General features: G+C 45.6%; 1 protein-coding gene across 2 annotated transcripts in view; it reads left to right on the top strand.

The window, feature by feature from the left end:
• Positions 1–442: 442 nt before the first annotated feature.
• Positions 443–25,945, top strand: part of WDFY1 (WD repeat and FYVE domain containing 1) — a 28,683-nt gene continuing 3,180 nt past the window's right edge. Inside the window, exons 1-11 of one of the 2 annotated variants that reach the window (XM_082221882.1) lie at positions 443–666; positions 5,597–5,664; positions 7,117–7,190; positions 9,201–9,255; positions 12,413–12,563; positions 16,775–16,887; positions 19,011–19,137; positions 19,906–20,011; positions 21,990–22,091; positions 22,726–22,856; positions 24,694–24,802. In XM_082221882.1, coding sequence (XP_082078008.1) covers positions 530–666; positions 5,597–5,664; positions 7,117–7,190; positions 9,201–9,255; positions 12,413–12,563; positions 16,775–16,887; positions 19,011–19,137; positions 19,906–20,011; positions 21,990–22,091; positions 22,726–22,856; positions 24,694–24,802 — 1,173 coding nt within the window. In that variant the 5' untranslated portion in view covers positions 443–529. Of the gene's footprint in view, positions 667–5,596; positions 5,669–7,116; positions 7,191–9,200; positions 9,256–12,412; positions 12,564–16,774; positions 16,888–19,010; positions 19,138–19,905; positions 20,012–21,989; positions 22,092–22,725; positions 22,857–24,693; positions 24,803–25,945 lie in introns of both variants that reach the window. The other variant, XM_082221883.1, reaches the window with a different exon arrangement.

Raw genomic sequence — 25,945 nt, forward strand, 5'->3', positions numbered from 1 at the left:
ACAGCCAAGCAACACAGTTGGAGCCTTCCTCCTCCCTGGCCGGCAGGTAGGGAGGGAGAGGAGCTGCTTCCTTTGAAATTTAAGGGACATCATTTAAGGGACATCCATCAATAAGGGACAGCAGCGGGACATGGCGCTGGAATAAGGGACTGTCCCGTCAAATAAGAAACACTTGACAGCTATGTTACTATATATACCAGCTGTGGCTGCTTCTGTGTCTACGAAGTTGCGAGATGGTATGAATCACACAGGGGGGAAATACGCCCGCCGGGACAACAAGCCCTTTCGGCGGTGCCTCTACTCTACGTTTTATGGCAGTCTCACGATGGGAGGTTGGGCGCGGCTGCTGCTGCCATTACGGCACCACCCTCTCCCGCGGGTTGGGTGGGGGAGTGACGTCGTCGTCCGTCGGCGCGCCTACTCCAGACATTACGGAAGATGTCTGCGCGCTGAAAAGCCTTTTTCCCGGAGTCGCCGCTACACCCGCCACTACGGGCCGCGCTCCCCTGGCCGGTCCGGGCTTTGCGAGATGGCGGCCGAGATCCACTCGCGGCCTCAGAGCAGCCGGCCCGCCCTGCTGAGCAAGATCGAGGGGCACCAGGACGCCGTCAGCGCCGCGCTCATCATCCCCAAGGAGGACGGCATCATCACCGCCAGCGAGGACAGGTGAGAGGGGGGCGCCCCGGAGACCCCTTCCCCGCGGCGGGCGGCGTTTCTCCCGGGCGGGGGTCGCCCGAGCCCCGGGCGCGGGAGGAAGGTCCCTCCGCTGCCTCTCTCCTCCGCACCCACCCCCGGGCCCCGCCGCCTGTTTCTTCCTTTGCAGAGACCCGCCTCTTTCCTCCCCCTTTATAAGGGCGAAGCGCAGCTCCTCAGCATGAATTTTTCTTTTTCTTTTGAGGGGCAGCAAGAATTGGGAGTGGGTGGCTCTTATTTTGTCGCCCCCCCTTTTTTTGCTCTGAAATCTCGGGGTACAGAATTGTTATTGTGGGGCGGAGAGGAAAGGAGGAGGGACACGCCCCCTGCCCTCTTGCTTGGTTTTTTTTTTTGGGGGGGGGGCTGGCCTGCCTCTGGTGGTGGTGTTCACAGGTAACCACTCACCCACCTCAAACTGGAATAAAATCTGCAACAAAATGTAAGAGCGTTTCTTTAAAGAAGGAAGAAAAAGTTTTTTACACCAGTAGGATCCTGTGCAAGCGCCTACGCGGAGGAGGGTGGTGCCTTTTTCCTTTTAAAAGGGATACACACACAAATATAAATATATATCTCAACACTCATATCCACATGCATGCAGGGCCCTGGATGACAACGCTTCTCCACTCTCTCCTTCCTTCCTCTGTATCTGAAGAAGTGTGCATGCACACGAAAGCTCATACCAAGAACTAACTTAGTTGGTCTTTAAGGTGCTACTGGAAGGAATTTTTTTTATTTTGACTATGGCAGACCAACACGGCTACCTATCTGTAACCTCCTCCGCAGACACAGCCAAAAATCCCCAGGGGGTGGTAGCCATGTTAGCCTGCCACAGCAAACATGTGAGTTTGTGGTGGGATGGGAAGCCTTGTGAGACTTAACAGATTTGTTTCCTTGATGGACTAGACCAGAGCTTGCTTTGTCGGATGCAGGGAGAGCTGCGTTCTTGGGCAGCGGCCGCACAGGTGGGTTTGCAAGTGGGCACCTGAGATGGCTAAACAACGGACCCCCCCCCCAGACTGTGAAATGCAAGGGGAAGTGTTGGGGGGTCGTTTTATATCTTGCTGCGCTGCAGAGAGCCCCTAGGACACATGCAAACTTGCAGGAAATCACTCTCTCTCTGTCCTCCCCTTCCCCAAGATTGCCAGGGCTGGGGAGTGGTTTTGGCGCTACTTACCCAGTTTAGATTTCTGGTGTTGAGAGTTTGAGACATAAGAATGTAAGAGGAGCCTGCTGGATCAGGTGATCTAGTCCAGCATCCTGTTCTCACAGTGGCCAGCCAGATCCCTCTAGGAAGCTTGCAGGACACCCACACAATAACACTGACCCGTGGGGGAAAGGGAATCAAATAGGGTGATCAGGTATTAACCTTGCTTGTCAGGTATTTTAATAACCAAAAGCTGTCTCCGGTCCTACATCTGTTCAGCCAGAAAATCTTCCTTTTTTGTTGCACAGAAGCCACAGCCGAATTGGATAAAAGGAGTAGTGTCAGGCCTTGGGTTATGGCAGGCTTTCATCACACATACATCCACCCCAACTTCTCTGTTTAAGTGAGGGGTGACCTCAGCAGCGACGCTATACAGTGGGGATAAAAAGAGGCCTACATATGCATGAAGGCACATTTTGGTTGTTGGCTACATTACACATTTCATGGGTGAGTTCTGATGTTTTCATAGAATCATAGAACTGGATGGGACCCTGGGGATCATCTAGTCCAACCTCCTGCGGTGGAGCAATATGCAGCTGTCACTTATGGGGATCAATCCTGCAACCTTGGCGTTGTCAGCACCATGCTCTAACCAACTGAGCTGCCCACGACTTCCACCTTCAAATGTAGGTTGTGTGATGAAGTCCTGGTGAATCCAATCTCTAATGATACCCAAGGAGAGCCCTTAACCAGTCACCCCAGGATTGTTTGGAGAGAAGCAAGTGAGAAATGGGGGGGATGTGCACCAATTCGGATAGACTGGTGACCTTCCCCCAATGCAGATAGAGAGAGAAACAGACAGGCCAATTTGCTCATTCTATTTGTAGAACTGCCAGAAAACCTTCAGCTTCGGGTAGGAAGGGCAACTTTGAGCTCCCCTGAGACAAAGCTGAGTTCTGTGCAACTTTAATGCTTGCATAACCTTATCTGATGATGGATTATATTTCTGAGTTATTCAGAGAAAAAAATATAAAGGCTTTTCTGTCCACCCTCCCCATATTTCACATTATCCCTACATCAAAACACCCTCTGCCCTGTGTGCGCATGCACATGGGTGTGTGTGTGTGGAGAGAGAAATGGTTGAATACTGGCACACTGCCTTGAAGCAGAAATAGCCCATCCCATTTACTCAGTCTGGGGAAGTGTCTGACTGTACAGAAATACTTTCTTCCTTCTGCTCTCCCCTCACAAAGACAATGAGCGCTCATATTCCAGCACAAATACTTTTTCGCATTGGTTTGGTTGCTTTAAAAAAAACCATTTTTGTGTCTCCTTAGCCCCTTCAGTCCTTCTTTGTCCTACTCTGGCCTGTGAATTTGTTCCTTGAAATCTTCTTTGACCACTCTTTATATTGCACCTTTGATTTGCATGGCTGAGTTAGAGAGTCAAGTGCTTTATAGCCAAAGTTTAGATTATCTGCTTTGATTTTGCATGCTGCTTTGCCCTAACAACATAATTTGCACACGTTCTTCAAGTTGTGTATTGCCAGCTGCCAACCAGCAGGTAACATCGATGTTCAAATTGCCTTTGTCTTCGTTGTGATGGAGCAGAATTTATAGGGGAATATACATGTTAGTCTTTTAAGCAGATGGTGCACAAGAGAGTGCATAGAGAAAACTGTCCCACAAAGCTGTGCTTAAGCAATCAAGATAATAATCGGTTTCATCAGACCAAAGGGTTAATTGGTGCTAGTTCCGAAAGCCCTTGGGGATTACAGCATCTGTTGCACAGGATTACATTTAAGCTAAGAGAAGAATGCATGTTTCCTCAAAGTGGATGAACAATGTGGCTCAGCAATACCAGACGAAGCATTTTGATTCTTGGCTTGTTATTCCAAGCAGTGCTTGAAGTGTGCAGAGGGGAGGTCGCTCTTGTTGTTACTCACATGGGTGGAAATTCATCAGCAGACTTCCTAGCACCCAGTAGTGCCATGCACCTTGGGGCCTTGGCCACGCATGTCATCATGTCATCCGAGAACTGAGATGGGGGTAGTGGCCAGGTGTGAGCGGTCAGCTGGAAAATCCACCATTCCAGTTGCACCTCAGCCACAAACCTGTTCAGTCTCTATTCTCTGATAGTGTGTATTTGTTGCCATTTTTGTTGTCAAATGCTCAGACTCTTTTTTCTTAATGCTGTTTCGATGCATTGTGTTATTGTGCTCATTCAACAACGATACCTATACACTGCAATGCATTAAAAAATATCATGATCAGGATTTCTCAAAAAATGTTGTCATGGATGAAGCTGGGGTGGGGAGCAGAAGTCTGTTACCTTCACTGTTATCACCGGAATTGTTTAAACATAGTGTGTATTCACAAAGCACCCAAATGACTGTTCAATTCCACTTCCTTCAATTATTTCATCCTGAAATTAGTCTCTCCATATTTCATCCATCTTCTCTCAATGTACTTCTCACTACACACCTTTTCTCTTGAGCTTTTATTTATTTTGCAGCACTCACCCTTGCCAGTTATGAGAATGGCAAGTTTAGGGCTTTCTAACTTAACAATCATTCTTCCGAGTCAAGTACAAAAGCTTGGTGAGCTCTGTAGCCGAGTCAGGATTTGAACACGTTCCCCATATCCATTCGCTACCCTGAAGGTCAGGGATGGGGAACTTCAGGCCTGGGGTGAATGGGGCCCTGAATGTGGCTCTCCAGTCCTCTCTATCTGGGAGCCAGTGTGGTGTAGCGGTTAAGAGTGGTGGACTAGTAATCTGGTGAACCAGGTTCGCTTCCCCTCTCCTCCACATGCAGCTGCTGGGTGACCTTGGGCTAGTCTTTGAAGTCTCTCAGCCTCACTCACCTCACAGAGTGTTTGTTGTGGGGGAGGAAGGGAAAGGAGAATGTTAGCTGCTTTGAGACTCCTTCAGGTAGTGATAAAGCGGGATATCAAATTCAAACTCTTCTTCTCTTCTTCTTCTTCTTCTTCTTCTTCTTCTTCTATCTGGCCCATGGGACTTCTCCCAGTCGTGCCCCCTCCTAAGCCACACTCTTCACCAGCCCTGCTTTGCCACCACCTTTGAATGTTCTTGTCTGGCTAGAACGTGCCCTTAAATTCTGATAATGCCTTTTGCTTCCCTGGGTGGAAAATGGAGAGGAATGTGTGAGTGTGATGAAGCTAGTCCACTGTACAAAGGTACAATTCACACTTCATTGCTTTGACCACTTTGTCTCTGGCCTGCCCACCACTGGCATGTGATACCCTCTTCCAGTTGCCCAAGTGGGAATATGAAAAATGTCCCGCACGCCTCCCCCAAGTGCTGGACCATGTTAGTTTTCTGCTATATGATACACTTCAAAGGTAACAGGGTTACGATGGAGGTAACGTCCCTGTTTCTGGTCTAACCTCTAATCTGAGCCTAGGGATACATTTGAGACCACAAGTAGGCCACAATAAAAGGACTGCATGTATTTTTGTGGCCCTAATTCTCTGTACCAGTTATACTGTATATCTTAGAACCAGCATGAAAATGAGCAAGTCATATTGAAAAGCCAAAGATTATATAAGTATTATATAGCTGTGGTGTTATGGCTCATAAAAAGTCAGCTGATAGCCAGGATTAAAATAAATGACTCCTTTTAATACTGGTGTGTCTGGTAGACATAAATTAAGATACATACTTGCCTGAAAGCACTTGAAATATTATTTTCCACGTTTCACTGCAAAATGACTCTTTTTTCTTTCCCTAAATTCACAGGACAATTAGAGTATGGCTGAAGAGGGACAGTGGTCAGTACTGGCCTAGCATTTACCACACAATGTCATGTAAGTAAGTACAGACACTGCTTTGTTGATATCATTGGCTGAGTGTGTCTCTTGTGCAAATCTAGGAAGAGATCTAGGAAGCTGATGTATGTTATGTCCTGCTGTTTTGGGTACTACTGTTAATGTTTTGTACAGTGGAACCTTGTGTTATGGACGGGATCCGTTCCGGAGACCCGTCCGGTAACATGGAACTGACACAGGCTGAAGCGCCACATCTGTGCACACGTGCAGCGCGATTTGGCGCTTCTGCGCAAGCGGCGAAACCCAGAAGTAACCCGTTCTGGTACTTCCAGGTTGCTGCGGGACGCAGCACGAAAACACGTAACCTGAAGCGGACGCAACATGAGGTATGACTGTACAGTGGTTTCAGTGTGTGATGTTAAATCTTTTTCTTTCTAATTATTACTGCTACATTACATTTTGTCAAAATGGGTAGAAAAAGGGTAGAACAATAATAGTATTTATCACTATAGTAGTAGCATGAAAGTAGCAGTAGATGGCTGTTATTGTCAATCAGGATGAAGGCATTTGTTTTAATTCCTTGATCCTTTTGTGGCTCCTGTCTGTGCTCTTTCTGACTCCTTTAAAGGCTTTTGCTGGTTCTTCCTCAGTAGGCTTGTTTTAGCAGCCTGCCTGTTGATCCACGAGATCGTCTTGTGACCCATGTAGGAACTTTACAGCTGGAGGAAACTGACAAATGCAAGAACATCATCCATGCTCTGTGAAGTTGCATGAGATTAAGTTTTCTGCTTCTGGGAAGTTCAGTTACTTATCTAGCTCTACCTATCTAGTATATTTTGCAAATCGGTTTTAACTTTGCTAATAGAATGACTTGCTTTGTTTAGCCATTTTTGTTGTTGCTTAAATAAGCTTCTACTCAACTCAAAAGAGAAGAGAGGGAAAGAGAAGAATGCTGCTGTTGTTTTCCCCCACCAAGCTGATAATTGAAACCAGAGCCTCATTTTAGCTGGGTCATCTTAACATTAAGTCAAACCTAACAAAGGCTTTTGCTTTTAAATATGATTGCCAACTGTAGAGGAAAAACAGCTTGGCTTTCTCTTTTGTCTCTAACAGCAGTTTCATCCATTAAAAAAACCAGCAGATACTTTTCATAATATGCAGAAAAGCACAATCACTAATGTTTTCAAATTAAACTGCTGTTTAAGCTTAAGAGCATTAAGGCAGTGCTCTCTAAGAATCCTGATGGCGAGATACTAAGGCTGCAATCTTATATACTCTTTCCTTCTGAGTAGACATGCCTAAGGCTGTGCTTTTGAAACAGAGGGTGTTCTGTGGAAATTCTTCTGGTTTTCCTTGGAAGAAACATGGATGAATAAGAATTTCACTGCAAAACAATGCCTAATGTTGATAATGCTTCGACTGGCAAAAATATTCAATTTAGATTAATTCCTATGTAAAAATTATTTTGTAAATATGTATTTCTTTGGGCAGCTCCCTGTTCCACCATGGCTTATCATCATGACAGCAGGCGGATATTTGTGGGTCAAGATAACGGAGCCATTATGGTCAGTATCTCATTTGTATTCAATACGCTTTTTAAGTATTGAGTTCTAGAGTCCTGTCTAGTCAAGTTGCATGGGATCAATTCCAATCTGTTACGCCTGAGGATGACCTGGGTTCAGCGCTGAGGGCCCTCTGGCGGTTCCCTCACTGTGAGAAGCAAGTTACAGGGAACTAGGCAGAGGGCCTTCTCGGTAGTGGCACCCGCCCTGTGGAAAACCCTCGCATCAGATGTCAAGGAAATAAACAAATATATGACTTTTAGAATACATCTGAAGGCAACCCTGTATCGGGAATTTTTTTGTGCCTAATGTTTTACAATTTTTTACGTATTTTTACGTATTGTAAGCTTCCCAGAGTGGCTGGATATTATTTATACGCAGTGGGATATAAGTAATAAAGTTGTTGTTAGTTGTTGTTATATTATTATTAATAATAATAATAATAATAATAAATTAAACCCATGCTAAAAATGAGCCTTGCAGTCTTGAATGCATGCAGCAGAATACTGTTCCTGCTGAGCTCTCTCCCCCCCAAATATATTAAATATATACCGTATTTTTTGCTCTATGACTTACTTTTTCCCTCCTAAAAAGTGAAGGGAAATGTGTGTGCTTCTTATGGAGCGAATGCAGGCTGCGCAGCTATCACAGAAGCCAGAACAGCAAGAGGGATTGCTGCTTTCACTGTGCAGTGATCCCTCTTGCTGTTCTGGCTTCTGAGATTCAGAATATTTTTTTTCTTGTTTTCCTCCTCCAAAAACTAGGTGCGTCTTGTGGTCTAGTGCGTCTTCTAGAGCGAAAAATACGGTATATACTGGGAACAGTTGCTCATGGGCTTTCCTTTCCCAAGACTCCTAAAGGAGCAGATTATGGAGGTCCCAATTGCACGGATAGAAATTCAGGCTGATTTTCATGGCCTCCAGTTGTGCTTGTTTTCAGTCCACCTAAAGCTGCAAAGGGAAGCAGTAGTGTTAAGCCATCAGGACCAAACAGTGACTGATTTAGGTGGTGCAGAGGCTGGTTCAATTGGTACAGCTGCCAGACTGCTGTGAACACAGGGGTCTCTGTGTTTCCTTAAGATCCTTCCTGGTCTCCCAAGTAGAGCTGACCTACATCTTTAGAAAAGCACCTGGAAGGCCCAGGACTTGAGATAACCAGGCTAGAGGTGAGAGAATTGTATTCTCAAGCAGCCTTGTGTCAGAAACACCCTTCTAGGGAACACGCTGAGCAGGAGAAAAGTTTCCAGCTTGCTGTTCCTAAGGGGTAGGTATCTTCTGTGTAGATTCTTTTTAAAAAATATGCAGTGGAGCCTTCCAATGAGCACTTCCCTCACTTACATTCTGAAATTGTACAGGCCCAGAAGATTGTACCGCACATGTAATTTGTAGATTGGCATTTTGCTGTGTTCCATTCACTTGGGTATAGATGCATGTCCTCTTGGCTGTTTTCCGCGTTTGTTGGCTATTTGAGTTATTAATATTCTGTTGGGAGCAGCCCAGAGTGGCTGGGGAAACCCAGTCAGATGGGCAGGGTGTGTGTATGTATTATTATTATTATTATTATTATTATTATTATTATTATTATTAACTTATTTAGAATCATAGAATCCTAGAATCATAGAGTTGGAAGAGACCACAAGGGCCATCGAGTCCAACCCCCTGCCAAGCAGGAAACAACATCAGAGCACTCCTGACATATGGTTGTCAAGCCTCTGCTTATTTAAAATAGGGAAAATGTAGCAGTTTGTATGGGACCATATCCCTTATTATTATTTACTGTTTTCTTAGTGCTGTACAGCACTTCTTACGTTATCCCTGAGATCATTCTTCAAAATCCTAGTGAAGCTGAATGGATGGCAGTTGAAGACCACCTAAACATTCCTCCATATGAAAGCACAGCTTAAATAGATGGAAATCCCTTGCAGCTTTTCTTACTGTGTCACCTGAGCCTGCCTGATCTCGAGAGAAGATTGTGCCTCTTTCTCTTAATAACAGCTTGGTTGTTTGGTTTCAGGAGTTTCATATCTCAGAAGACTTCAATAAGATGAACTTTGTCAAGACTTACCCAGGTAATGAATCAGCAAAGTGTGCATTATCTTTTCCCCCAGAGGTGGGAAATTTTAGATCATTGGCTTGTAATGTATGACCTGTCTTAACTTGCATCAGATTATTATTGTCCCTGTTTTGAGACACAACTGATTATCTACCTATGTGAGCCGAAATCATACATTCCATAACTTAAGTATCGAAAACAAAATAAAAAATGGTAAAATATATTTTAATGATGGGTAACCATTAGGTTTCAGAAAGGTTGGATCCAGACTATGCAGTAATCAGGGCAGGTTAGTTGTGACTAATTTCAGGCCCTTTGATTTTCAGTGGAACAGAAAATCATGAAAGCACGATTAACTTGGTGTGGGGCTAAGTAGTGGTAATTACCAATTTAACTTCTGTCCATTGCTGGCTTTTCCTTCCATTTTATGGGTTCTGAGGCCACTTGTGGGATGGGCTTGACCTAACATTTTTTAAGCCAGTGTTTCCCAACCGGTGTTCCGCGGCACACTAGTGTGCCGTGAGACACCGGCTGGTGTGCCGTGGGAGGGAGGCGGGCGAGTCGGGCGGCGAGAGGCGGCGGCGGCGAGGATCCGCGTCGAGCCGGGGGCGGCTCCGCGGTGGTGGTGCCGAGCGGCGGGGCAGCGCGCGCAAAAGAGAGGAGCGCGAGACAGCGGAGGAGGAGGAGGCCGGCATGTCCGGGTAGCAGCAGCAACAGCAGCAGCAGCAACTCCCGGCGACGGCTCCTCCTCCGCCCGCTATCGCCGCCACCACCACAACAGCTGCCGCCGCCTCAGCTGCCGCCGTCCCTCAGTCCCTCGCTCTGCTGCCTCCTCCCACCCCGGCAAGGGGAAGGGAAAAAACGTTCACTTTTGTGCGTCCCTCCCGGCGTGACGCTGCGCGCTGACGTCACGGGGCGGGGCTTTAATGGTGGTGTGCCGCGAGATTTTTTTCCGGTAAACAGGTGTGCCGTTGCCCAAAAACGTTTGGGAAACACTGTTTTAAGCAACCTACCATTCTTTAAGCAACTGTTCTCTGCTGCTCTGTAGATGATTCTGAGCTCAGACACCTATCGCACAACATTTACATGGTGGGGCAATATAGTTTGGCTACAAACAATGACCAGGCTTTTGACTTCAACTGATCTCCCAGCTCCTCTCTTCAGTTCCAGCTAAATCTGTTGCAGCTTTGCCAGGGATCAACGATCAGGAAGAAAGTCTGCATGGGACAGTGTAGGGAAGACATCTGGGTGCACATTATGCCCCATTCTGGGGAGCATGTGCACAGGGAAGGGATGGGGGAACATTTGACGGCTCCATTTCAAAGCATCCTTTCTTGACTGCAAGGCCAACCCCATCGAAACAGACCTATCTTATGATGTGTCACTCTTTCTACAGATGCGAATGTTGGCTTTGAGAGAGACCTTGTGTTAAAATGACAACAAAAGAGTCTTTATGTCACGGCAGATGACGCTTGTCTATTCCAATATAATGCTTTTCTCTATTCCAACTAATTTCACAGTGGTTCTCCCCCAATGCTCCCTCCTTCGATCACCCGATCTGATTCACTGTTTAATCTCATTTGCAATCACATATAGAATCATAGAATCATAGAGTTGGAAGAGACCTCAAGGGCCATCGAGTCCAACCCCCTGCCAAGCAGGAAACACCATCAGAGCACTCCTGACATATGGTTGTCAAGCCTCTGCTTAAAGACCTCCAAAGTAGGAGACTCCACCACACTCCTTGGCAGCAAATTCCACTGTCGAACAGCTCTTACTGTCAGGAAGTTCTTCCTAATGTTTAGGTGGAATCTTCTTTCTTGTAGTTTGGATCCATTGCTCCGTGTCCGCTTCTCTGGAGCAGTAGAAAACAACCTTTCTCCCTCCTCTATGTGACATCCTTTTATATATTTGAACATGGCTATCATATCACCCCTTAACCTCCTCTTCTCCAGGCTAAACATGCCCAGCTCCCTTAGCCGTTCCTCATAAGGCATCGTTTCCAGGCCTTTGACCATTTTGGTTGCCCTCTTCTGGACACGTTCCAGTTTGTCAGTGTCCTTCTTGAATTGTGGTGCCCAGAACTGGACACAGTACTCCAGGTGTGGTCTGACCAGAGCAGAATACAGTGGCACTATTACTTCCCTTGATCTAGATGCTATACTCCTATTGATGCAGCCCAGAATTGCATTGGCTTTTTTAGCTGCCGCGTCACACTGTTGGCTCATGTCAAGTTTGTGGTCAACCAAGACTCCTAGATCCTTTTCACATGTACTGCTCTCAAGCCAGGTGTCACCCATCTTGTATTTGTGCCTCTCATTTTTTTTGCCCAAGTGCAATACTTTACATTTCTCCCTGTTAAAATTCATCTTGTTTGTTTTTGCCCAGTTCTCTAATCTGTCAAGGTCGTTTTGAAGTGTGATCCTGTCCTCTGGGGTGTTAGCCACCCCTCCCAGTTTGGTGTCATCTGCAAATTTGATCAGGATGCCCTTGAGTCCATCATCCAAGTCGTTGATAAAGATGTTGAATAAGACATCTTTATGTGCTTCACCAAAGCTGTTGTTTTGCCATAATGGAGACTGACCTTCATATATCCATGTGAAGGATGTGACTCACCGCAAGAAGCCTTTAAATAAATGAACTCCTGGCAAATGGGGCGGAGGGGGGGGGGCAGAAAATGCACACTGTTGTTCAAACAATCATAGCAAAGTCAATGCCTTCCCAAGAAACTTAAATGTGTTTTCCAGGAAGGCCAGCCATCTTTGGAGTCTTCCATGTGTACTTCGGAACAAAGTTTGCATTCAACATTCTTGTGCCTTGACTTTTGCTTCTCTCTCTCCTTCCACCATAAATGCCTCAGGAGGCCCACAAATTAAATGGGAGCCTGGCTGCAAGTTATTTTCCTCCCTATCTTTTGTTGATAATACTGGCTGCATTGCTGTGGGTTAAGTCACCGGTATTATGTCTGTCAGCATTTTTTTTCCCTCCTGAAAAAGCATGGGGTGCCACAGTAGGTTCTGGGACTGCAGACAAACCTTACGTTCCTCTTCTCGCCCCCTTTCCATGACAGCCATCGTATAAGATGGAAACAAGGCTTAAATGTATGGATTGAACGAGTCACCTGTAGAGCAATGCATCCTGCAAAAATATTCTCTTCTTTTGTGTCTCTGCAGCTCATCAGAACAGAGTATCTGCGGTCATTTTTTGCTTGGAAGCCGAGTGGGTTATCAGCACCGGCCACGATAAATGTGTCAGCTGGATGTGTACCAGAAGTGGAAACATGCTGGGACGACATTATTTCACCTCCTGGGCTTCTTGCCTACAGTATCTTTCAGAGTAATTGTATCATAGCAGAAGTGGGAGTTTCTGAAGGTTTATTTAAAGTGTGCCCAAAGCTCAGTCGCTCTACTGCACAATTCTATATTCATTTTGAATAGCCTCTGCCAAAAGAGTAGAAGTGTTTTAAGTGACTCTTTCTGCTGTTAGATTTCATTAGTGTAAGAGCTTTTAAAGAGTCTACTGTAGCTAACAGGTTGAGGAAGTACTAGTCACTGTTGCTGTATGTAATATTTCTTTGGCAATTCAGCAGTCTCAGGCTAGGCGCCACATGTGCTTCAGAAATCCTCTTCAAGTGTTCTGCAAACACATGATGGGTGGGGGTGCTTGAGGACCAGCATGCTATAATAATAATAATAATAATAATAATAATAATAATAATAATAATAATAATAATATATTTATACCCCGCCCATCTGGCTGGGTTTCCCCAGCTACTCTGGGTGACTCCCAACAAAATGTTAAAAATACAATATTCTACCCCTGCTCTGATCGTCATCTTTTAGTTGAAGGGCAAATGCATTCCTGAGTTCATGGAGGCTCACCGTGCATTTTAGAACCCTTATTTTCTAGGATTCTAAAAATGTGCAGGGAGCCTCCATGAGTACAGGATTGCAGAACCACTTTGCTTTCATATGTAATGCCTGAAGGAGGCTACAAGCTGCTGGCAGTGCTAGATGCTGTCTTCATTCAGTGTTAGGAGTGACAATCTGTAATCCGTAAGGTGTTCTCTTTATATCCAAAGGGTCACTTTGGTGTTGACGCTCACAGACCATAGAATGAAAAAGCAGGGTGTGCACACTTAGGCATTGGCTGGGAGGTTTTAAAAATTATTTCACACCAGTTTATTGTATTAGGTGGGTGGACAAGTAGGGAATATCTGTCAATCATTCTGCCCTGTCACCTTTCTCACCCCTCCAGCCTATTGCTAAAGACTCATGACCCTTTCTCGTGGCACAGAGCATTATAGCACACAGTTCTGCTATTTAGTATATTTTAGAACTATGTATTCATCTAGACATAACATGTTGGGAAGGACATCAAAGACATGCCACGATCATTGCTAATCCAAAATCGGCAGCCCTCTCTAACCCTTTCCTTCTTTTCCCTGCTGGTCATTGGAAGCTGTAGCCAGGGCCCAAACCCCCTCACATTCCACAAACACGGTGAAATGTTTTTTCTGTCCCTTGTAACCCAATTTAGGCCTAAATAATAGCTTGTCATCCCTAACCCTTGCACTACCTCTGTGATGCTCTTAGTCACTATTTCATCTCTCTCACCTGTAAAAGACAAGAGTGTGATTTGCTTTTAGGTGAAAGCGACAAAGAACCTTGTGGCACTTTAAAAACTACATTTTTAAAAAAAATGATTGGATTTTATATCAATTTTTTATGGCGTAAGATTTCCTGGGCTGCATTCTTCTCCAGGTTGCATCTGTATCACAGTTGTTTTAAATGTGTTTTTTATTGTTTTATTGCTTGTTGTTTGCCGCCCTGGGCTCTTTTGGGAAGAAAGATGGGATACAAGTTTAATAATAATACAGTTCACTTCATTGAATGTCAGCTGTCTACTCCACGAAAACTGGATGACATGATATGTTAGCCTTCAAGGTGCTACAAGACTCTTAGTTCTGTTTACTGACAGCTACTCCCCTGGGAGTTTCCTTTAGGTGTTGAGTTAGTCTGTGAGAGAGCTGTGATTTTAACCCAGGTCATATAGGTTCACTCTGTCCAGTAAATCATTCTGACTCTGAACTTTACTGAGAATCTAGCATGGTTTTCCCAGAAAGCATCATCTTTATCTTTTGGGGGGGAGAGAAAGTAAAGACTTCCTTTTCCTCAGCAGGGTTTTTCTTCTCCTTATTGTCACACACTGTTTGCTGGAGTCATTAATAGCAGGACAGATTATTATTTCACTACCCTTGTCAAGAGCTTCTGAAATATAGCAGCTAATGAGCCAGTTAGAGACAGTTAAGCAAACATGAAACGTTGCAGCATGGGCAGTCAAGAGTATTGTCTACTCCATGAAAGCAAACACTGACAATATTACACAAGTAATGGAATAATGCTGGTAATGAGGCTGGCCAACAGGCTGGCTCAGTGCATACACTGCCAGTCTTCATTTGTGGCAACCGCTCCCCCAATCAATATGTGGTTTGTGAGCCAAGTCTTCAAAGTGTGAAGTAGCACACAGTGCAGCGTGCTGGCCTTGGTTTTGTTTCAGATCTGCCCAATTCAGAAGGAGGCAGCAGTGAAGCCCAGCTCTTCTGTTCCTGCTCAGGAGTGACCCCCGTGCCACAGCTTGGATTTCCGTGCTTGTAGACCTTGCAGTAATTTTATACGTACAGTGGTACCTCGGGTTACATACGCTTCAGGTTACATACTCCGCTAACCCAGAAATAGTGCTTCAGGTTAAGAACTTTGCTTCAGGATGAGAACAGGTGGCGCAGTGGCAGCAGAAGGCCCCATTAGCTAAAGTGGTGCTTCAGGTTAAGAACAGTTTCAGGTTAAGAATGGACCTCCGGAACGAATTAAGTACTTAACCCGAGGTACCACTGTAGAAAGATAAATGGGAACCAGAAGGGAAGAGGAGAAATGTCTCCACTCCCTTTAAATTTGGACCAGGCACAGCCAGTGCTGTTTTTCTAGGGGGGCGGGTAGTGCCAGAGCTCACTTTGAACTTCTCCCTTCTTTTCTTAGAATGGCAGTGGTGCCTACCTGAGAGGTGCCAGAGCTGAGCTCCAGCTGGCAGGAAAAAAGGCCCGGGCACGACAGTTTTGGAATCGGACTTGCTTTAAGATTGCGATAAAGCTCTTAAGTCCGGGAGGAGGGACCTGAGATTCCTGCATTGCAGGAAGTTGCACTAGCCTGCTGCATAAAGGTCTAATTGTTTGTCTGCTTGCTTTTCCCTCTGGCCTTACCTGCCACTGGCAGGTGGCCCCCAGAAGGAATTGTGACCCTACAGGTGACAAGTTTACCCACTCCTGCTCTAAGCAGCCCAGCACATCCTTGCTTGTATCTTGGAATAAACACGACGGGTTCAGGCACCGCTCAGAGCCCCCCAGGTGGCAAGGTCTCCCTTCTCCCTTTCCACAGGAGAGAACTGTGAGTGATTCCTCCTCAGCCTCATGCTGGTTAGACTCTTATTATGCCTGTTGTGGTCACACCTGCTCTCCCCTCCTCCACCAACTTGCTCGCATCACGAAGTCCCTTAAGTCTTTTTACTGACACCGTCCTGGGAGACGGATCTAGCACTCCTCACACCTTCATGGTGTCATGCTTGTTTTTCTTACCCAGCTAGTCCAGCTGCCGATCGCATGCTCAGCGGTTCGAATCCCTGCGGCGGGGTGCGCTCGGTCCCAGCGCCTGCCAACCTAGCAGTTCAAAAGCACCCCCAGGTGCAAATAGATAAATAGGGACCGCTTACTAGCGGGAAGGTAAACGGCGTTTCCGTGTGTGCTGTGCTGGCTTGCCAGAGCAGCTTTGTTATGCTGGCCACGTGACCCGGAAGTGTCTGCGGACAGCGCTGGCTCCCGGCCTCTAGAGTGAGATGAGCACACAACCCTAGAGTCTGTCAAGACTGGCCCGTACGGGCAGGGGTACCTTTACCTTTTAGTCCAGCTGCATCTTGGCAGTAGAGCGTTTCCCGTGTTTAACTCATACCCCAGAATGATCAGACTAATTACCCCTCTTAAGTTTTAGAACCTTGGGTGACAGCGACATGGCTTTTAAAATGGTTGCGGAGGTCAAGAGCCTCGTTTGCTTGAACTAAAAGCAGCATCTAGTAAGATCTCTTCTAGTTTAGTGAGAGCCAGTGTGGTGTAGTGGTTAAGAGCGGTAGACTTGTAATCTGGTGAACCGGGTTCGATTCCCCGCTCCTCCACATGCAGCTGCTGGGTGACCTTGGGCTAGTCACACTTCTTTGAAGTCTCTCAGCCTCACTCACCTCACAGAGTGTTTGTTATGAGGGAGGAAGGGAAAGGAGATTGTTAGCTGCTTTGAGACTCCTTAGGGCAGTGATAAAGCGGGATATCAAATCCAAACTCCTCCTCTTCTAGTTTAGGCACACCTTCAACTTTGGTTTTTATAGCACTTTGGGACAAATTAGACTCCTTTTTACAACCATCATTTTACGCTCTGCCTCTGTGCTGCTTGAGCAGTTGACGCATGGAAGCTACTCCTTGACTCGGCTGCGCTAAGATACGACTTTGAAACCCAGCATGCCTTTGTCGGAGACTATTCTGGGCAGATCACGCTCCTGAAACTTGAACAGAGCACGTGCTCGGTTATCACAACTCTCAAGGGTCATGAAGGTATGTATGTATGTATGTATGTATGTATGTATGTATGTATATCTTTTTCTAATTGTTTTTCCTCCTGAAATGAAATTAATTATAAATATATGTAACTAGACCTTCCCTGAATTCTTAGGGTGAGTGGCACTAAGTGCCCTCCCTGCTAACCTATGAAGTGTTCTGAACAGGAATGTGGTTTCCAGCAATTGTGCTGCTTTCTCAAATGACTGGGCATTAGGCGGTATTGAGTCTATGGCCAAGAGGGGTGTCGGAGAGGATGACTTGTCAGATTTGTAAGCAGACTCAAACCAACTTCTCTTTACCTTCAAAACTTTCTTCCTAATGTCTCAACAAATGAAACTGATTTGTAAAAATGTTACGTGGGGAGGGGGGAATGAGAGAGAGACATTGCACACACTTTTGTAAATCAAGAAAATATTTAATAATAATAAAAAAAAACCTAGGGTGTAGTAAAGAGTTTTAGGCACCAGATGGCAGGCTTTCAAGGGTTGAGCCTCTGGCAGCTCATAGAAAGCAATAGATATAATGTACTGTTCCTGCTGTGTGACCGACACACATTTGCATTAAGTGAGAATGGGAACTGGGGATTATTGCTTCTTTTGTTAGTTTTCCTGCCTTCTTCCGTTGCGGAATCCACGGTGGTGCACACATGGTTCTCAGGTGGCCTCCCATCCAAGCTCTCACCGGACTCAGGCCTGCTCAGCTTCAGCAACCTTGTATGCCTTCCAGTGGCGTAGCGTGGGGGGTGCAGGGGGGGGCCGGCCGCACCAGGCACAACATCTGGGGGTTAGGGTTAGGGGGCGCAAATCCACAGGTTAGGGGGCGCAAATCCACGGGTTAGGGGGCGCAAATTACTTGCTTTGCCCTGGGTGCTGACAACCCACGCTACACCACTGATGCCTTCAGATCTGACTGACACATGAGGACTCATTGAGGACTTGAACTGTCTATCATAGAGACCATCAAGAACATTGTTTCCCCCACCCAGCCTAGTCCCTCTCATTAACCCCCCCCCCTCCGGCCAGTCTTGTCATGGCCATGTGCAGTGACACATGGCTCGCTGTGACAAGTATCTCTCCCCACCCTTGTAAGCTGCTATCCATCTCCTCAGCCTGTTGCTGCGGGTGAAGGTAGTGGGTGGGAACCGACAGGTTGGAATGCAAATTCGGGCTTTGGTTCCTAGTTTCAAAAGTTGAGACAACCCTCCCCAAAGGTCTATTCCTGCACCCTGCTTTGGCACTACAGGGGTCAGAGTGGCTTATTTATAGTTCACATCTACATCCAGACACTGCCAAACATCTTAGCGTCAACCCTAAGCCACCACATGTGCCTTCAGACCATTATCTGAAGCAGAGGTCTCTGTGTGTGCCTGGTTATCTCTTATTGTGTGCTAACAGTGATGTATGGCCCTGCCAGAGCAGATAATTAGTTGCACAGCTACACACACTGAGAAAAATGAGGACCAACACTGATTACCTTATTCAGCTGTGCTCCAGTGAAAATTGCCCGTTTCTATGTACCTTTATAGCAGACTGTGAATGCCAGACAATAAGAATTATGTGGAAATGGTCAATACTGGGGCTCTGCTATACAAACAAGGACAGCGGGGCAAACTCTAATCACAGCTGGCTCAGATAAACAGGCCTGATAAAGATGCTGACCACTGAGAGTCAATTTCAGAGGTGGTTTGTATGAAGCAAGCTTGAAAAACTCTACTTTGTTTGAAGGCATAATTTGGTAACCCAAGCGTGGACTTGCAGAGGACGTGATTTCTGGAAAACATTTTGGGGTCCCGTGAAATATTTCTATAGTCTCTCATCGTCTTCATTGCTTGTCATGAAGACTTTCTCACGTGGCTGGCTTATGCTGAACTTTTAAACCTGAGTTTAGGTGTGCTTGTCGGCTGTGCTGTTCAAGTCTGCTGCTTGGTGATTTATTACATGGTTTATGAAGCCAGGAATGTTTGTCTGAACTAGGCAAATGTATCCCTTTGTAAAAGGGAAGATTTATACCTACTCTTTGGAAGCGCAGTATTATATTCCAAGCCTGCCACTCCCATTTACCTGAAGTCTGAAGGATCTGCAAGCTAATGCACTTATTCCTTCTCCTCCCTAACCTAGGAAGCATTGCCTCCCTGTGGTGGGATCCGATTCAGCGGCTACTCTTCTCTGGAGCATCTGATAACAGCATAATCATGTGGGATATTGGAGGAAGGAGAGGTCGGACGCTTCTGCTTCAAGGCCATCAGTATGCTAACATTTTATTTTCCCAGCTCTTACTGCTGCTGGTTCAGTCCTTGGTTGTGTTAACATAGGGATGAGGAATACTACATTGCCCTTTCTTTGAGCACCACCTGTGCTATGCATTTAAAGCAGCATGAGACCACTTTAAATAATCCTGGCTTTCCCCCAAAGAATCCTGGGAGCCGTAGTTTGTTAAGCATGCTAAGCACTGTTAGCAGACCCCCTACTCCCCTCACAGAGCTATAGTTCCCAGAGTGGTTTAACCAATCAGTCCTCCTTCCCAGGGAACTCTGGGAATTGTAGTTCTGTGACTACATACAAAACTGTTGAAAAGCACTATATACCAAAATTTTGCAGGGTTGGGGGACAGTATCTGGTATTTGAAATTAATAGATGAAATTAACAAAAGGTGTAAAAATTTACTTCTCTGGTCAGATCAGCTGTCCCTTTGTTTACAAATGAAGCAGTAATATAACCAGGAAGGAGAGCATGAGAACGCCTGTGGTGATAATGGGGGTTTCACTGTAACTTCCATTAGTAGCATTGTGCACACCCCTTCTTCCAAAAACAACAAAACTTAAGGCCATGTGACTCGTGTGGCATCAAGGAAAGCTTCCTGTCAGCATGAATCTTTAAGAAGCCTAAGATGGAAACAAAATTTCAAGAGACGGAAATCGTTACAACTGCACCCTGCAGAAACATGGCTAAGGTTCTGTATCAGTTTTAAATACTGAAATGGAGAATGCTTTTTGTTTGTTTATTTATTGTACAGTGACAAAGTTCAGGCCCTTTGCTACCTCCAGCTCACACGACAACTGGTTTCTTGTTCAGCTGATGGAGGGATCACAGTCTGGAATATGGATATTAGCCGAGAAGAGGTAGGAATTGTCACCAGGCCCAAAGGCTTTATCTCATTTCCCTTGAGCGCAGATAAGAAGCTAAGGTCCCATAGCCATGATGCTCTAGTTCTGCTCAGATTTCTGCGTTCTCTTCACAGGCCTCCCGCTTATAGGCAGTTAGCTAGGGAAAAGTATTATTTATTTATTTATTTATTTATTTATTTATTTATTTATTTATTTATTTATTTATTTATTTATTTCTACATACATACATACCCCGCCCATCTGGCTGGGTTTCCCCTGCCATTCTGGGCGGTTCCAAACAGAATATTAAAAACATGATAAAACATCAAATATTAAAAACTTCCCTAAACAGGGCTGCCTTCAGATGTCTTCTAAAAGTCAGATAGTTAATTATTTCCTTGATATCTGATGGGAGGGAGTTCCACAAGGCGGGCGCCACTACCGAGAAGGCCCTCTGCCTGGTTCCCTATAACCTCCCTTCTCACAGTGAGGGAACCACCAGAAGGCCCTCAGAGCTGGACCTCAGGCTGAACAATGGGGGTGGAGACGCTCCATCAGGTATACTGGGCAGAGGCCGTTTAGGGCTTTAATGGTCAGCACCAACACTTTGAATTGTGCTCGAAAACGTACTGGGAGCCAATGTAGGTCTTTCGGGATTGGTGTTATATGGTCTCAGCTGCCACTCCCAGTCACCAGTCTAGCTGCTGCATTCAACATCACAGTAATATGATCGTTCAGTAGGTGCAAGCATTTCTGCCTGCCAGATGAAACCAATCACCCCTCTTCTTCTGCACCCCGGTATGGGGGTTTTCCCAACTCTGGAGCAGATTAGGGGGAGGAGAAACCCCATTGCTCTAGCAGGAGTTTGTGCTGGCATCCACTATGACACTGCATTAGTTGAATCCAGCCATAAGCAGATTCTACTTGTGGGCATGTTGCATTTTATTTATAGTCATTCTTGCAGGCCTCAGTCACCTACTGAGGAATCTTGGTTAACGGGATGTTGATACTTAAGGAATGGCCAGACTTGGCTTGTTTTCAGATAGCTCTTCAAAAAAGCAAACAAATAGGGGAAGGGGGGAGCTTTGTTGTTGTCACATTTTCAAGTTTTTTTCAGCAGCTACAAAGGCTAAAACCTTCTTAAACTTGAGGTCAGGTAGTGACAAGCCCACAGGGTGTGCCAAGGTAGCTTTCAGGCAATAAGTGCAACTTGAATTGCTCAGTTTCTATTAGTGTATGGAAGACTTGCATATAGCTGGACCTCCGGTGTCTGCCTATAGGGAAGCAGGTGGGGGAAAATCTGGTCCTTCCATGGGTTTCTGAGCCGCCCCAATATGGAGTGAGGACAGGAATAGAAGCTGATTCATATACAGAAGAGAGGTCCAGGCAACAGCTCAGTTAATTGCTTTAAGTGGCATCTATAGTGCTCAGAAATGAGGACAGGACACGTTTAACGTCAGGTTATGAGTGAAAAACGGAAGGCATGATTATTTGACTGTGGAATGCTTCAGTTTTTCCAATTATGCGGTATCTCCTCTTAATCATCCAGACACTGAAAACTGGGGAGCTTCGAAGCCTGCAGCAGGCTAATAATTCAGATGTGGCAAAGGGAGGCTTCCTCATTAGCGTGGTGGAAATGGAAAATGCCACAGCTAAGGGCAAAGTGGGGGAGGCACACAAAGATCTGGGAGACAAGGCCCCATTTCATTAATTCCTCATGGACGCAGCTTGACACTAAATTGGACTAATTACATCTGGAGGGTGGCGGTTTTTACGAGGCAGGCTTGCGTTTTGGGGACTTTTTACAGCTCCTCTCAGTTGAAGACCTTAATCGCATTTCTAGCTTTGTTGCTAGCGCAGAGCAATAAATAAACAAGGGTTAATAAATAAACATCCTTAATTCCAGAGACATTTACGGGATTTGGGGGGAGCGGGTTTCTCTCCTTTTGCAACAACATGTTTAAACGTTTTCCATTGCCTCTTCTGCTCCCAGGCCCCTCAGTGGTTGGAAAGCGATTCCTGTCAGAAATGCGAGCAGCCTTTCTTCTGGAACATAAAGCAGATGTGGGACACAAAGACTCTGGGGCTGAGGCAGGTGAGTCAGTCCTCCCGCCTGCAAAGTATTTTGGTGCCGGCCATGTATGGTGTTGGCAGGAAGGATTAATGTTTAGTGCTGTACTTGGATCGGGCCTAATTTCAGCACTAGGAGTGCCCCATGTCCATTCAATCTAATTGAAATGAGAACGGACTAGTCCTGTGGTGGACAGCATATCTGTGCAAAGGCAGGAGGTGATAACTCTTCCGAAAACCAGCTGCTGGAATCTGCAGGAGGGGAGACTGCTCTTGGGCTCAGGTTCTGCTTGTGGGGCTTCCTATGAGCATCTGGTCAGCCACCGAGAGAACAGGATGCTGAACTTGAGTTCTTAAAATGCAGTGTTTGCCTTACAAAGTCCTAAATAGTCTGGACCAGTGTTTTAAGGACCATTTTCTTCCATATCAACTTGCCTGTCAAGCTCTCAGTCTGAGGTTTTTCCCCCTGAGTTGCTCACTGTTTGGAGGCTAGCGGGCTGGGAACTAGAGAGGGAGTCTGTGGTGAATCTCCCCTCCCCAAAACCACAGTTGGCTGCAGCTAATAATTGGAAGCGCTGTGGTAATTTTGCTTTTTTTATTTTACTTGGTTTGATAATTTTCCATCTTTCTTGTTCCTCCATTTCAATTCTCTCACCCAGCATCACTGTAGGAAATGTGGCAAGGCAGTGTGTGGGAAGTGCAGCACAAAACGCTCCAGCTATCCAGTGATGGGCTTTGAATTCCAGGTTCGGGTCTGTGACGCCTGTTTTGATTCAATCAAAGACGAAGAGTGAGTATGCTTAGAAAACACCCCTTTGTTTTCAGTGATTTTTTAAAAAATTAGCGGAAGGACATTGTATACAACACAAACCAAACCAAAGAAAATCCCAAAAGGGAAAGGGGGGGGGGAGTATACACTAATTATGAGCCAGATTATGTAAAGCTCTACTCAAATATTCACTGCTTTGCTTTCCTAGCTGTCAGCTGAGGCTTAGAAAAATAGAGAGCGAGAGCTTCAATATAGCGGGTGGCGCTGTGGTCTAAACCACTGAGCCTCTTGGGCTTGCTGATCAGAAGGTTGGTGGTTTGAATTCCCACAACAGGGTGAGCTCCTGTTGCTCTCTTCCAGCTCTTGCCAACCTAGCAGTTCGAAAGCACGCCAGTGAAAGTAGATACGTAAATAGGTACCACTGCGACTGGAAGGTAAATGGCATTTCCATGCGCTCTGGTTTCTGTCATGGTGTTCCGTTGTGCCAGAAGCAGTTAGTCATGCTGGCCACATGACCTGGAAAGCTTTCTGTGGACAAACACCGGCTCCCTCGACCTGAAAGCGTGATGAGTGCTGCAACCCCATAGTCGCCTTTGACTGGACTTCACCGTCCAGGGGTCCTTTACCTTTTTAAGCTATATTCTATAATTTATTCATTATCAAATCTATGTTAGATATTTTAAATGTAGATATGACTTCTAACACCAGTGATCTTTCATTGTAGTAGTTGTAGTTTGCTTCCAAATATTCCACAAATGTTGCAGGTTATCAAACAAATCCTCTATGGCTAGCTAAAGTGCAGCTTTCAGCTTTTAATTAGAAATTCAGTGAACCTTACAAGGCTGTTTTATCCTTTATCCTGAAGTAGGAACCTCATCAAAATAAAGAGCAGGAGAGTCCGGCACCTACCTGATTTTTCCTCCCCGCTTTCCTTTTTTCTGCATTTAGTTCTTTCCAGCTTCGGCTAGCAGTTTCAAATGCTGGAACTGAAGGCACTTTCCTCCCCAACCTCCACCACCCCAACCTTGTTTTGTAAACAGAAATCCCTACTTGCTCCTGTTTGTTAGCATTGGCAAGATGGTCATCTTCCTGCCTCCCCACCCCTCTTGAATAGGAGCTGTTAATCATAGTAAAACTTAAAAACATCACTGACTGAGTCATTTCTCTTATTATCACCTGCGTCACTTGCTAGAGCAGGAAAGGCCTGTTGCTATAATTATCCTGCTGTGTGGATTTATTGAAGTCTAGTTATACATTGGAACTCATTCCCCCACCCCAAAGGTTCACAAAGCAAATCGGAGCTGATACCCCATCAGTTCATGCGAATTCCTATCGACCACCATTTACTGATGTTCTGGAAGTATCCTTTGTAAGATATCAGACCAACCAAATAACCTTTTTTGACCTCACTGAGCTCATGGCACCACAGTTGCCCTCCCCAACCTTTTGAGTTGTCCAAAATATTTGGAGGGCTAAAGGTTGAGGACGGATGTGCTACAGCATTTGCACCAGTCCATGCCAAACAGCAAAGAGACTTAAACCAGTCGTTTAAAAAAAAAAAAGGAAGAAGCATGTGGGTTACAATTACTGATCTTCTCATTGTACAGAGGCTTTCACAGATCAGCAGTGGAGTCAAAGGTCTGTAGATTTCATTCTTGAATATTTCGAGCTTAATGAACTGGCCAGTTCTCCAAATGACATTCAGATGTTGAGGCTGATCCTGAACTTGACACATTAACTTTTCAGAAATCTCATTTCCCTGAAGTGTCTTTCTGTCTTGAAGCAATTTCCTGTGCCTGGTTTGAGAGACGTCTAGCAAGTGGCCCTTATTTAAACTCATTTTTCTCCCCTCTTCAAGCCGCACTTCTCTGGCAACATTTCATGAAGGAAAACATAACATTTCCCATATGTCCATGGACATCTCAAGGGGACTAATGGTGACATGTGGAAGCGATCGTGTAGTGAAGGTATGATTCTCTCTCCCCCTTCCTCATCTGTCTTGGCCAAGACCTGCAAGTAGCTTACACAGTTTCCAAAAGGTAGTAGATATGAAAATATTCAAAGGGAAAACCCCAAATAAACAGCCAAACCTCAAGGTCAACCAAATGTTTTGGATAGACTTAATAGTGTTGTTCTGCAGAGATACAGGAAGCAGGGTGTTTTGGTCTACTAAAACTGTTGAGCCATTCTGCCTTTGATGAGTAGCACAAAGTTATCTAGTTGCTTTTCAGGAAATACAGTTGTATCTTGGATCTCAAACGCCTTGGCTCCTGAACAAATTGGTCCCTGAATGATCAAAACCTGGAAGTGACTGTTCCAGTTTTCAAACGTTCTTTTGGAAGCCGGATGTCCAACGGGGCGTCCGATGCTTCCCATTGGCTGTAGGAGCTTCCTGCAGCCAATCAGAAGCTGTGCTTTGGTTTCTGAATGTTTTGGAAGTCGAACGGACTTCTGGAACAGATTCCGTTTGACTTCCAAGGTACAACTGTACCCCCTTTAGCTCCACACCTTTGATCTGAGGTTGTTATTGCCCTGGCTGCCTTTGAACCATTTTTGTAGGCTTCAGGAGTGTCCCACAGCCAATCGGAAGCTGCTTTGGACGTTCAGCTTCCAAAAAATGTTTGCAAATGGGAACAGTCACTTCCAGGTTTGTGACGTTCAGGAGCCGATTTGTTCGACAACTAAGGTGTTCGACTACCAAAGTACGACTCTAGAGTTAAATAACCAACTAGCTTATGCAAAATAGAAGTCTCATTGCTCTTACATTCTATTCATGTGTTGCCTGCTGAATTCCCCCCCATTTTCGTCACCTTTATCTGACAGAAAGGTGGGATAAATCATTGGTCTGAAACTGCTGGGTCGCCACCTGTCTTACAAAGGGTCTCAACAGCAGCCCTGCCACCAGTCATGTTGTTGGCATTCATCTGTCTTGGGAGACAATGGAGGAGCCAGCTTTTGGGGGTGAAGTCAAACCATTGGAGAGACTGAAACCACTGAACTGCTTGGGTTTGCCGATCAGAAGGTCAGCGGTTCGAATCCCTGTCATGGGGTGACCTCCCGTTGCTCGGTCCCAGCTCCTGCCAACCTAGCAGTTTGAAAGCACGCCAAAA

Source organism: Podarcis vaucheri, assembly GCF_965113315.1.
Source record: "Podarcis vaucheri genome assembly, chromosome: 5".
Lineage (NCBI taxonomy): Eukaryota > Metazoa > Chordata > Lepidosauria > Squamata > Lacertidae > Podarcis > Podarcis vaucheri.